This window comes from Lycium ferocissimum, chromosome 6, assembly GCF_029784015.1.
Source record: "Lycium ferocissimum isolate CSIRO_LF1 chromosome 6, AGI_CSIRO_Lferr_CH_V1, whole genome shotgun sequence".
NCBI lineage: Eukaryota > Viridiplantae > Streptophyta > Magnoliopsida > Solanales > Solanaceae > Lycium > Lycium ferocissimum.
In genome coordinates, this window is record NC_081347.1 from 67,942,838 (window position 1) to 67,956,944 (window position 14,107).

The 14,107-nt window shown below is 33.1% G+C and overlaps 2 protein-coding genes across 4 annotated transcripts; both read left to right on the forward strand.

Moving 5' to 3' along the window:
* On the forward strand, nt 1-5,039 carry LOC132060165 (ubiquitin-conjugating enzyme E2 7-like). Of its 2 annotated transcripts, none has more exons than XM_059453065.1 (6): nt 1-193; nt 302-404; nt 2,093-2,190; nt 2,300-2,400; nt 4,142-4,223; nt 4,744-5,039. In XM_059453065.1, the coding sequence occupies exons 1-6, from the start codon at nt 139-141 to the stop codon at nt 4,764-4,766; spliced, it is 462 nt and encodes a 153-aa protein (XP_059309048.1). In that variant the 5' UTR covers nt 1-138; the 3' UTR covers nt 4,767-5,039. The 2 variants fall into 2 exon arrangements, with proteins under 2 accessions (XP_059309048.1, XP_059309047.1); XM_059453064.1 differs by having other exon boundaries at nt 5-193; nt 4,142-4,219; nt 4,741-5,039.
* Nucleotides 5,040-9,842: 4,803 nt separating this feature from the next.
* LOC132060949 (CASP-like protein 4C2) lies at nt 9,843-12,905 on the forward strand. 2 transcript variants are annotated; one of them, XM_059453841.1, is made up of 3 exons: nt 9,843-10,191; nt 11,867-12,002; nt 12,684-12,905. In XM_059453841.1, exons 1-3 carry the CDS (start codon nt 9,971-9,973, stop codon nt 12,903-12,905), a joined length of 579 nt encoding a protein of 192 aa, XP_059309824.1. In that variant the 5' UTR covers nt 9,843-9,970. The 2 variants fall into 2 exon arrangements, with proteins under 2 accessions (XP_059309824.1, XP_059309823.1); XM_059453840.1 differs by lacking the exon at nt 9,843-10,191 and adding an exon at nt 10,838-11,064.
* Nucleotides 12,906-14,107: the final 1,202 nt, after the last annotated feature.

The following is a 14,107-nucleotide window of genomic DNA, read 5'->3' on the forward strand; positions in this document are numbered from 1 at the left end:
TCTCTCTTTCTTTTCATCTTTTCATCTTTCCATCTCCTTCGTTACCCTAGAACCTTCTTGAGAGACACCCTTTTTATATATATTTTCATCAACTTTCTCTCTCTAGAAGAAAATAGCTCTTTCTCTCTCTGAAGTTGTATGGCTTCAGGTTCACCTTCACAAGCTAGTCTTCTCCTTCAGAAACAACTTAAAGGTACCATTTTTTTGGGGGGGTTATTTTTTGCAACTTTTTGCTGATTGGGGTTGTTTTTTAAATTCTTGATTTTTGGGTTATTTAAAGATCTGTCCTTTTTCTTTGCAGATCTCTGTAAAAACCCAGTTGATGGTTTTTCTGCTGGGTTAGTTGATGAAAGCAATTTGTTTGAATGGAGTGTTACTATTATTGGACCACAAGATACTCTATAGTGAGTCAATTGTATTTTCTTGATTTTGTATTTGGGCTTATGGTTCTTGTTTTCTTGAATTTTTTGTTGTTTGGTGTAAACTTTTTTCTTGAATGGCTATTTATTCAATTCAATTAATTGGGTTCTTAACTGTTGAGCAGTAATTCTATTGATTGGGTTTAGTCTAAGTTTGTAATTACTCCCTCTGTCCCAATTTATGTGATATAGTTCGACTAGGCATGGAATTTAAGAAAGAAATGAAACTTTTGAAACTTAGTGGTCTAAAACAAGCCATAGATTAAATTATGTATAAATATAGAAATGTATCAATTCTTTTTGGGACAGATTAAAAAGGAAAGTGTATCACATAATTTGGAACAGAGGGAGTATGTGTTTGCATTTTGTAGAGGTGGCTATAGTGTTCTGATTTGTCCCAATTGTAAAAGTAGTTTTTTTTTTTTTTTTTTTGTATTGGCTTATAGCTCTTTATTTCTAGAATTTGTTATATCTTGGTGTAAATTTGCCCTTGAATGTCTGTCCGGTCGATTCAAGTAATTGGGTTCTGAACTATTTCAGGATTGTATTGAGTAGTAATTCTATTGATAAGGTTTGGCCTGAGTTTGTAATTACGCGTCTGCATTTCTGATTTGACCCATTTGGGTTCTGGGTTTGGCCTATTTTTGCTGAAGCTTTGAACTAGAATATACTAATTTTATCTTGTAAAGGTTGTATCTTTGTATTGGAATTAAAGGGAATATAACAGAATATATAGCCGATTGCGTTGATTGGTTGAAAAGTAGGATCTTGTGTTCAATTTTTTTCTAAAGGATGAACTCCCTATCGATTGCCCCTTTTCCAACCCATGGAAATTTGAGAACTATAGATTCGTTAGTACCGTTTTTGGGGATACTAAGGGGGTGGGTGGTAGGGTGGGGTGGGGTGTAGTATAATGGGGAAATGAAATACTTAACCACGCAAAAACCACCAAATCCGTTATGGTTATATAACCACGGAATTACAACGGGTTTACAACACCATACAACATAATTTTAAAAACAATGGAAACAAATATGGTTTCATTGAAAACAATACAATAATGAACCACGGGATACAACCATCCAAACAGGGGGTAAGAGGTATGCCAATTCATTGGATAGGTAGGTCTTCTAATTCCAATTGAGTATCTCCACCATCTCAATAGATTCAAGAAATTGCGGTTTAAATATAGGCATCTTGCCCAGGGGAAAGGCTACGCGTACGAACAAATAAAGAATTTGTTTTGACATGAAATTGATAGTTTCTTTTCCGAGACAAAAAAACAAAAAACGCAGCCCGTTGCACAAAGCATCCCGCAGTAGCGGGGTCCAGGGAAGGACCGCACTCCAAGGGGTGTGATGTAGACAGCCCACCCTAATGCAAGTATTAGTGGCTGCTTCCACGGCTCGAATCCAGTATACAATTTATGAAAAAGCAACTGTTTTCAGTCAACTCTGTGCTCTTGCGTTCATGGTTATGAGAACCAATATTGTCATTCTTCATTTTCAAGAGTTCTATTCCTCGTTTATCAATTCTTTTTTATTTGTCATTCTGTTGTTATTAACTCTTCCTCTGCTTTATGGATCCTATGACATTGGTCATGTCCGATGTTAATGTGTACAGATAAGTTTGTATGAGGGATGCCTAACATTGTGTAATTGTTATAATTGCAGTGAAGGGGGTTTCTTTAATGCCATCATGAGCTTTCCTCCAAACTATCCCAACAGTCCTCCAACCGTAAGATTTACCACAGAGATCTGGCATCCTAATGGTTTGTAGCTACATATCTATTTAGAGGCTTAATAAGTCGATTGTTCTTCATTACCTTCATCATCATCATTGATTTTGGTTTTTGCTCGGTATTCTGGTATGCCATACAGTTTACTCTGATGGAAAGGTTTGCATCTCAATCCTTCACCCCCCGGGTGATGATCCAAACGGCTATGAGCTTGCTAGTGAACGTTGGTCTCCTGTCCACACGGTATGACTATCTAAGACCTTTGATGAAATGTGTATGCAGTAACTTCATTCCTTATTATCCTTTTCAATCTGCTTGTTGCAAAAAATCTTCCCTACAGCGGCTAACCTTTTGGTGCAATTATCAGGATGTATATGAAAAATCCTTTCTTTTGTTTTTCTTGCGTTGTGGACCGCTCACTCACCATCTTGTCGTCTGGTTATATTATATCTTGTTTACTGATAAAAAAGTTACCTATGTTGTACTTAAGGGGGTTAATGTCTGTCAAAGATTTGCTTATTTCACATTTTTGTTTCAACTCAAAATCTTCCAACTTGTCAAAGAAATAAAAAGAAAAACCAAAAGAAACTCTGAAGATCTTCTGTTATACTAATCTTAAATGCTGCCAAATATTTTTAACGACCTTTTAATTAATTGCGTTGCACTTCTTTGTAAATGCAATGTAAGGGCAAAATCACCTCAAGAACCTGGGATCGGGAATATATGTTGTAACATCTCATGATTGCTAGCGTTCTTTCGATGATACTTCTTTTAATGCTTGAATTATCCTGGTACTTTGTGATTGAGTAGGTCGGTTCTTGAGCTTCAGCAGACTGATAAACTTGTCTCATAGTTAACTCAGCTGATGAAAATGAAGGGGTTTTCTAACACTACGGGTATTCGTATACAAGCATCTCCAAAGGCAATTCTGCAATGCAAAAAGAAAAGAAATACCTGTTGTGTATGCCCTTTTAGTATAACTGGACAATAATAGTAGTGGTCTGGCCTTTTGTCTCCAAACTGAAGTAACTCTTGGTTATGCTTTGAGTCGCCACAAGTGTCCATCCAGAATTGGAGAAAAAGAGGAGACTGTTATCAGCAGGTTTTACCTGACCTGACTATTCAAACAATTTGAAAAATGTGCTATATAAATTATAAAGTGACGCCGTTGCTATTAATTTGTTGAATTTCTAATTTATTAAGTAGGATTTTTTATATAGGGGGCTAAAAACTGCTTTAAAAAAATTTAAAAAAAAAAACTGCTGACACTAATTGCTCGGTATAAGCATTGGCATTGGATTCTTACATATTCTAATTTCGCTAGAATTCTTTGTTCGAAACTCAAGTTCACCAACTTGAAGATGCATGTCAAATGTGAGAACGCCAGCTGTCCTTCACTGACTTCAGTGCTTCTTTATTGCTTTTTGACTTCTTATGCAATAGTTGAGATCTAGTGTTGCTTAATTCTTTGGGTATGGAAGTGGTTGGTGAGCATTAGCATTACTGATGATTTAAGATAAACCGAATAGTAGTACAAAGCCGGTATTGTTTTTAATAGTTCGTGTACTTATTTATTTATTCATGTTTTTGTTGGGATTAGGTGAGAGATTCTTTCCCCATTGGTACAGGGGCGGAAATCCTTTTTCTGAGAGTAAAGTACCACTTTTTGGCCGGACTAGTTCTAAGACATGTAAAATTTAAAGATATTATGCATAGTGCAATAAAACAAGACGTGTTTACCCCCCTTTGTTATGAATAGTGTATGCTGCTTCTTTCATTGTGAATCAAAGAGGAAATGTGACCAACACAATTGAGAAAACAGTTAACTTGTTACACATCCAGCAAGTGTGCCACTTTAGGTGTTCTTTCTTTTGTGATTGTTACTCCTGATTGTTTGGTTTAAGAGGGTTTTCTGTATGCTGTTTTAACAATAAAGAGTATAACTTCTATCGAACCAAAACTTGATTCAGAGTTTCCTTTGCAGGTGGAGAGTATAGTTCTAAGCATCATATCCATGCTTTCAAGCCCTAATGATGAATCTCCTGCTAATGTGGAAGCTGCTGTAAGTACTTTTTTTAATCCTTCGCTCATGCATTAGGGTTTCTTTTAGCTTTCCGCTTAGTAATATCCCTGCACCTCTCTATATAAACAAAATGTCCGTAGATATCTCGACTTGTGGGAGTTAGCCTTAAATGCAGTTAAGCCTGTGTCATGATAATGATCAATCAGCCATTGAAAGTTATTTTCGTTTGATAGAATGAACCACCTAAAAGTTTTTAGATTTAACATGTGTTTGCTGGATGGAAGGTACTGACAAAATAGAACTCACACAATGTTATGTAAATTACTGTTATTGTACAGTAAGGATGAACTATAGACGCATTTCCGAAATCCTCTTTGTTTCTTTTACACATTTTAACCTTTCCCTTTGTCGTCCCTCTCCTCATTTCTTTGAGACTTCTGACTGTTTCATTTGTTGCACCTTTCAACTCGTGGACAGATGTCTTGTTTCTTCAATAACTTGCTCTTCCCAGTTCCCTGAAGCGCAATATCTCTAATGTCTCCGTTTATTGTCTTTTGCAGAAGGAATGGAGGGAAAAAAGAGATGAGTTCAAGAAAAGGGTCAGTCGTTGTGTAAGACGATCACAGGAAATGGACTAAACACAGAATGCTCCTACCCATTTTATGATAAAGCCGAGGAAGTGGCGTCGTTCTTTTGGCTGGCTGTTCATTGCTACAAAATGTAGAATTTGTTGACCGTTGGACATTATGTATCGTGCCTTTCTGGTCTTGGGGGTTTTGTCATTTTGGCATTCGTGTTATCTTACTTTGAAGGTTAATTGCCTTTTATATTCAGTGGAAGTACTTTATAGGTAGCTGAACTTTGTGATCTTTGGCTTTTGTCTTTTTTTTTGTCCCTTTCATTTTTTTGGTGGGACGTTTGGCGGACTTTAAGCCAACTGCATTGAACATGTACTGGTGTTATATCTACTTTACGTCCATTTCAACCTTGTCCCAACCCAGAAATAGTAAAACCAACAAAGTCTAATTAATGAAAGGGAAAGGAGGATGGTGGGAAGGACTGTTATTTGATGTATATAAAGCTACATTTTTCTCATTATATGACCCACCTTAAACAGACCCTGTAAAGGATATCCTCCCCTTCGTAGATTTCTGTTGTTTGTATAGTGATGGTAGTTGGAACAATTTTCCTATAGGAACTTGGGTACAGAATCATTCTGAAGAAGTGTTTCTAACTTGTTGCCAATCTTTTGTAGCAAGGACTTGAAATGAATTAATTCATCAGGAGCGTAATCTTTCAAACAATAATGATTCATGTTAAGGTGGCATTTGTTTCAAAAACAAATAATTTGTGTACCTGATGGACATAGAACTACAGGGGTATAGAATTATCAGAGTTAACTTTACGTCCCTCGTTGATAGATATTTGGTTATAATAGTTGCTATTGTTGTCAGGAAGCAAAATAATTTGTGGCAATAGTTTTGGCTCAGGATGTTTGCTTTAAAGCGACAGTGCCGTCCAGGTTCATGTGCTTTAAATCTCGTAATTACGAAGGAATGTTGGAGGATAGTCTTTACTATAGTGGTGATGTGTGTGTTTGGGGTGTGGGGGGTTGGTGATTCATGTTAGGGAGTTAGAGGAAAATGAATAAAGAGATGGGAGTTAACTTAGAGGGAACCTAGAGCCTCTCTGTTGGTTTCAACTTTTACCTGCATTATTTAATTTTTTTACAATTAAATAAAAAATGGTGTGTACAAGACATATGTTTAATGTTTTCTTCGAGGCTTATTCAATCGAAGACAAAAAGATGTTCTACAAAGAGCAATATGAGTCCACCAGTTGCGGCTAAGTGATTAAAAGGACAACAGCAAAATTCAAATTCCGATAGTCCGATATAAATACCAAACATCAGGAAAGGAACTTGCAACGACTTCACTATGGACATGCTGATTAACCGCACAACACTATCAAAAGTTGTTATAGGATGGTATCTTTTAATTTATAATAAAATATTTCAAATTCGAGTCCTGAAAATATAATCGCTTTCAGTAGGGAGTGGTTTACACCCACTATATGAATTTTTAACGTGAATCTGAATTAGTTGGATTCAAGCGAATATCACACACTGAGTGAGAAACTCAAAAATAAAAAAGTACTATTGGAAATATTACTCCCTCTTTCTTGCACGAATTTCTTTGATATGCCCCAAAAATGATACATTTTATATTTTTAAAACTAATGTAATTCTTAATTTTTTATTTTAATCTTAGTAAGATAATTTAATTACATGAATATGTATAGTTTGTTCTATGACTATGACTGAAGTTTTCTCTCTCTTAAATTGTGCGCCCAATTAAGTAAAGTCACATAAATGAGACTGAAGGAATAAACAAAAGCTACTTGCTATATAGCACGTGTAGAAAGCAGCGTACGTACTTTGAACACTTTCAAACTAACTGCGTGTGAAAAGTGTAAACGAAGAAACAAAGAAAGTACCACATACAGAAGTACTCTATGAACTATCATTATATTAAATTAATTTATAATTCTAAATATATTTAACAAAAACAGATTAAAATATCTGACTAAATTGAATTTATAGTGTAAAAATTCATTTCACTGATAGTATGTAACTTAAATTTCAATCAGATTTAAGTTATACTACATAAGATCTTTTACATTAAAAGCGTAGTTTAACCCCCGATAATAAGTCGCTTGTCAGTAGTAAGTTCTGCGTACACTCTACCCTCCCCAGATCCCACTTAGTGGGAATATACTGGGTATGTTGTTGTCATTTTTATTAATTATCCGATTAATCTTAACCATAAAATGGGGTTACCGTACTTACAAATACTCTCTAAGTGTTTCCCCCATCAGCTAGGTAAAGGTTAACAAGATTTTGACGTGGTTTCCCCTTCGTTAATCCCGTGGTGCTTGTGTAGCTCGTCTCTTTTGCTTGGTTGCTCGATTAGAGCTTTCTTCAGCATGAAGTTAGGTGTAAAATGGTAGCTCTTGACATCTAAGGTAAGGACTCTTCTCTTTTCTATGTGTACGAGCTCGTGTGAGGAGATCGTGGTATTGCTTTGTTTTTCTCTCCTTTCCTATCAGTAAGTTCCAACCCTTTTGCTCGAAATTTCTTCATTGTACTGAACCGCTTGCAGAATCAAATCATATTCCATTAAATTTCAAGATTAGCAATACTCTAATTGTTTATACCACGATTATGTTATTATTATTATTTTTATACCGCACTCTATGTGGAATAACACTCTTGGATTAGTAATTCCGGAATAAAAATTACGAAATTTACATTTATTCAACGTTTCTCCAAAGTCTTTTAAGAAAAATAAGATTAAAATTATAAACAAAAATTTATCAAAGTTCATCTAATGTAAACCAAATATTTTTTAAAAAAATTATTATAATCTTATCTTGTATAGCTAATTTCAGGTTTATTGAACCAAACAATCGTTTATTTAATCCTTGTATTATAATCCCACGTTTAGTCTAGCTACAAACCAGACCACCAATCCCAAAATTAAGCACGATAATCAAATACTTAATAAAATAATCTACAATTGAAGTCTATTAGAAATAACCTTTCTATCATCACATAATAGAGATAAGGCTGCATAGACATCACTTTTCCTAAAGCTCACTTATCGAATTACATTGGATATGTTGTTGTTAATAAAATAATCCCACATTTTCTGGATTCATCCCAAACGACCCCTTATTGGTGTGACTCTGTGAATACTCCTTTGCTCTGTCAGTTATTCCTTTTGTCACCTTCTTGCCCTTTTCCTCTCTCTTATCTTTATAGACATATTCTCTCTTTTTCTCTCTCTCTCTATCCTTTCTCTCTCTCTCTCTCTCTCTCTCTCTATCCTTTGTAATTGAATTGGTGTAATTACTAGGATAAGTAATTACATAGCTTTAGTAATTCTGTGTATCGTAATTACAACGATTTATTTGTTTTATAACGTAATTAGTGTAATTATAAGCGTGATGTTTGGTTAAAGTGTAATTACAGGTCAGTTTAATTTAAAAATAAAATTTAATTATAAAAAATTTAAAATTAATATTTAAAAAATATTGCCTTTATAAATGATATTAAATTAGTTATTTAATAACACATTGTTTCTTGAAAATATATTAATAAATAATCATATATTTGTAACTAATATTGTAACAAAAATAATTGATATATATTTTTTAAATTAATATTTAATTTTAATTAATTATAAAACTTAAAAAGAAGACTTTTTTTATGAGAACGTCATGGATTGGATGTTTGACAAAAAAATAATATTAATAAATATATCATAACATTATTCAAATGTTTGACACAAAAAATCCATCAAAATGTAAGTGAAAAATAAACAACGTATGCAATGTGAAAGCAAATAACTTAAAATTGAAAATATAACCTAAATTCAAAATCCAAAAGAAAAAGTTCAACATAATACTCTTATGTCAAATTCCAACATTACACAATATAACGTAACTTAAGTAAATAATTCAAAAGAAAGAAAAAATATAAGTCTATAACCCCATTCACTTTTAAATTCTACTTTAATAACGTCACCCGTTATATGTCAAGTTTGTTAATAACTCATTCTTTCCAATATTAAGAAGTGTAGTTTCAAATATTAGAATAATAACACGGTTATGCTAAATGAATAAAATAAAAAAATACGACGATTACGTAATCACAAGTAAAGGTTGGGAATGAAAAAAAGAAAATGAAAACTAAATAATATAAAAAGAAAAATACATTTTAAAAAATAAAAATAATTAAAAAGTAAAAATAAAAAAGAAATTAAAATAATAGAAATAAAAAAATATTAAAAATCAAAAAAATTAAAATAATAGAAATAAAATAAATTAAAAATAAAAATAAATTAAAGTAAAAAAATAAACAAACTAAACATAATCCCGTAATTACGGTGTAATTACACCCATTCTAACATCGGGAGAGTGTAATTTGTATTCCACCTAATCGCGTAATTATTTCGATCAAACAAAAAACACCGCGTAATTACACCCATAATTACCTGTTTCCAAATAGGCTTTAACTTTAAATTCTTAAAGGAAACACAATTCGACTTACATAGCATATATGGTGAGTTTTATTTTTTTAACTCAAGTATGGTCGGCACAAGACCTTACAAATCACAATAACTGAAATTAAAACTAAAAATAACTGAAAATCAAAACATATTTTACAAAGAAAATCAAGAATTCACATATGAATACATCATCTTACAGGCATAGCATTATCTTTATCAACGTAGTCAAATTCCATATATATATTAGCTTATCTTTCAAGGATACATCACGTGAGATCCTGCGTAATTTTTGAAGTTCAAAGCACAATTAATTAGTTTTTCTCCATATATTCTTAGTAGAATTTTGTCAGGTTACACATAAATAGTAGAGTAAACATTTAATGGAGAGAAATTATAACTCAGATATAAATAAGGGTAAAATAGGTCAAATACCCCTCCTAATTAATTTTTCTTAGGGCGTGTAAACCAAAAAAAAAACGATAAATAATTTGAGACGGATTAAGTATTATAATTTCACATTTTCTATATCCTTCCCAAACAACCCCTTATTAGTGTGAATACTCCTTTACTCACTACCCTTTTCCTCTCTCTATCTTTACAGACATATATTCTCTCTCTTTCGCTCTCTATCCTTTCAGGAGACCCAAAAACAGTAACCAAAACATTCTTATCTATCAATGCACAGCTAATTTTCTATAGAGAAAAGAGTCAGAAAGAGATGATGAGATCACCTCAGGTACGAAACGGCGTCGTTGAGACACCTTCACCATCACACTTCCATTCCAGTGTGTCAGTACACAAGCTCAGGCGTTTCAACATTTTGGTTATCGTTTTTCGATTTGCTTGTTTTTGCTTCTCACTTGCTTCAGCTATTTTCATGTTCACTAATTCTCGACGTGGCGATGATTTGCCTCAGTGGCACCACTTCGATGCCTTCAGGTAATAATAATAGCCTTTGATGTTTAACGGCGTCGTTTTAGTACTTCCGAGTTGAAATTTAATGAATTTAATTCGCTCGTAAGCAGCGAAGGAGTCAAATTTGCGCTTAAACGATGCAAATGGTTCAAAATTTACCCTCCATTTTAAAAAAATTAATCTTGAATTGAGTAACACGTGAATCATCGGGTGCTAGCTTTCACAGCTTAAAAAATAACGGCAAATTTCTTTCATTTCACACAGTTGGCAAATTTGACTCTGACTAGTAACAGCGAGTGCATATTTGACCTCAATTATTAACGGATGGTCAATCTGTTTCGTTCCGTATACTTCAGACAAATTTAATCTTTTATCCTATTTTTAATTTAATGAACCAAATATCTATGAATAAGAAATATATTCACTAAAAATAATCCAATCATTATTTTATAATTCCACTTTTTGTATATCCCTGCCAAACGACCCCTTATTAGTGTGACTGAATACTCCTTTGCTCTGTTATTCCTTCTGTCACCTTCTACCCCTTTTCCTCTCTCTATCTTTACATATTCTCTCTTTTTTATCCCTTTATCAGTAAACCTTTGAAACGGCATCGTTACCTTTTAATTGTTACCTATCAAAATGCACCGTTATTAATTTTTGTTAAGAGAAAAAGATGATGAGATCACCTCAGGTTCGAAACGGCGTCGTTGATACACCTTCGCCGTCGCACTTCCATTCAAGCGTGTCTGTACATAAGCTACGGCGTTTCAACATTTTGGTTATCGTTTTTCGATTCGCTTGTTTTTGCTTCTCACTTGCTTCAGCTCTATTCATGTTCACTAATTCTCGACGTGACGATGATTTGGATCAGTGGCATCACTTCGATGCCTTCAGGTAATAGCAGCCTTTTGATGAAACGGTGAAATTTCATGGGTTTTTTGCTCATTAATTGGCAACAAAAAATTGGAATACTGATCAAGTGACATCGTTTTAGTACTCCGGAGTTCAAATTTGCCGAATTTTTTGCTTTTTTTTTTTTTACTGATAAATTGGACGATTTTAAATCTCCGAGTTCAAATTTGATGGATAAAAATTGGAATACTTATAACAAATGACGTCGTTTTAGTACTTTTACTGAGATTTTAATTCTCCAGAGTTGAAATTTGATGGATGTTTTGCTCATTAGCAAAAAAAAAATGGAATACTGATAAAATGACGTCAATTTAGTACTCTGGAGTTCATTGCTCATTAGTAAAACTTGGAATACTGATAAATTGACGTCATTTTAGTACTCTGGAGTTCAAATTTTGCTGAGTTTTTTGCTCATTAGCAAAAACAATTGGAATACTGAAAAAATGTCGTCGTTTCTATACTCTGGAGTTCAAATTTGCTGGGTTTTTTGTTGCTTTAACTGATAAACACGCGATGATTTCTATACTCGACTTGAGATTTAATGGAAAACACGCTTTTATAATGGAGGATGATTTCTATACTCGACTTGACATTTATGTGATGTTGGATAAACCTTAGTTTTTGTTCTCATGTCATAAAGAAAAAATTAATGGAGTTTTTGCTCATTAGCCAAAAAAAAAAAACGGAATACTGTTAAAATGACGCCGTTTTAGTACGCGGAGTTCAAATTTGCTGATTTTTTTTGTTTTTGTTTTTAGTAAAACTTTTTGTTTTTGCTTTGTAGGTTTGTGGCTGTTGCTGGTGCAATTGTTGCATTATATTCACTCTTCGAAGTAGGAGCATCCGTTTGGGAGATTTCTAGAGGCGCCACTGTTTTCCCTGAAGTTGCACAAGTTTGGTTTGATTTCGGCCACGATCAGGTTCGTAAGTACTTTCTTTGTTCATTTTTATTGTTCAGTATATTAAAAATAGATATTCAGTTTTCCCTGTCCAGTTTAGAAATCAAGTAATAATTTACCATTTCGTAACTATTTATTATTATTGAGGTAGAAACTTCAAGAAATTATTAGTAGTTGCACAACTTTTAGTGAGCAATTGGCCATATATAAAATATTTTTCACTTTATTTGGAATTTTTGAAGTTGGAGTTGAAAATGAAGTTGTATTTAGTTATAGTTTTTGCAAAATTGGTTTTTGAATGTACTGAAAGTGAAAAAAGAGAACAATTTTCATATCCAAATGCTAATTTTCAAATTAAAAAAAATTCGGAAAAAATGAATAATTTTCATGCCCACACGGGTATCTGAGTGATTTCAATTATTTAAATGATAATTATGAGTGATATGATAAAATTATCGGTTCATAATTAGTAGTTATATGTAAAATTGTCACTTTATAATTAGGAGTGATATAATAAAAATGAATAATTCTCATAGCCAAACGGGTACTTAAAATATATTTGATAGATTTTAATTATTTAAAATATTAGTAATAATTTTAAGTAATATCGTATTAGGAGTATTTCACTTCATAATGTTCAGTCTCGTTTTTGCGGAAATTTGTGAAACGCGAAGCTAATTTTGCATTATTTTGTGTGTGTAGGTTTTTGCGTACCTGTTATTGTCAGCGGAATCGGCGGGAACGTCGTTAGCTCGGTCGTTGAAGGAGATAGACACGTGTACGGTTAACAATGCGTTCTGTGTACAATCGGATATCTCAATAGCCCTTGGATTTGCCGGGTTCATGTTCCTCGGCTTTTCCTCACTCTTGTCGGGTTTCCGCGTCGTAAGTTTTATTATCAATGGCTCTCGATTTCATGTGTAATTATTTTGATAGGATACAATTTCTCATAAGGGCCTGTTTGTCCATAGATATAAAAAAAAATTACTTTTTTTGGAATTTTGGAGTTGGAGTTGTGTTGGGCCGTAGTTTTTGAAATTGTAATTTTTGTTGAAATGTAATTCTAAAAAAGTGAAATTTTTTGAAAAACAAGTTTTTTTTCGTTTTTGGAATTCCGGAAGTTGTATTCGGAATTTTTATGACTAAATGCTGAAAAGTGAAAAAAGTGAAAAAAAATTTCGGAATAAAGTGAATAATTCTTATGGCCAAGCCTCCAAGTTTTATTGTCAATGGCTCTCGATTTCATTTGTAAAATTAAAATGTAAAATAAATTAATATTTTAAAATTATGTTTTCCCTTCACATCAATTAGAGAAATGTATACTTATTCTTTTTTTATCACCTCATTAGCAACAAGTACTATCTCATTTAATTATTGTGTCAGGATACCATTTTTAAATTTCTGTACACAGTTGATAATAATTCCTAAAAATTGACTAAAGATGCGTAATCAAAAGTCAAATGGTGGGGGTCTAGTATATATTGCTAATATTCTTCTTTCTTTAAGTTCGTTCATGGCAGAAATGCAATTTAATTCATTTCAATCCTCGAGGTCCGATTTTGGGAATTTGAAGCTTGAACTTTGTAATTGCATTTTTCATCTGTGAACTTGAACATATAGTGTATGTACCAAACCCATTATTGGTCACATATTAAGAGTTCAAAACTGGAATCGAATTTCTACCCAATTTTTGTGCCTTCGCCACTTGCTAACATAAGTTCTAGCTCTTGGTTGGTTTTAGGTAAAAATATAGCAGTCTCGACCTCCCTCTTTCACATGCAAAAATGGGCGTAGAAAAAGCTCGATTTGTCCAGCGGATGACTGGAAAACTGAAGTGTAGATTGATGAAACGAAATTGATTTGCTTGTATTATTTTGCAGAGATTTTTGTTCTTCTACAGCAATTTTTTATCTCAAATAGTAACAAAATGTATACGGACGGGAAAAGCTGGTTTAAAGAGCATCCCGTCTCAAAATATTACAAAACCAATGATGGAAGTATTGATATTCAGATATATAAAGGATTGGAAAAGCTGCTCAAAAGATTATGATTTACCTCTCAAGATAGAAATTAAATCTCCAGGAACAAAAATAAAATCTGAGTGTTACCAATGATTTTGCATATTC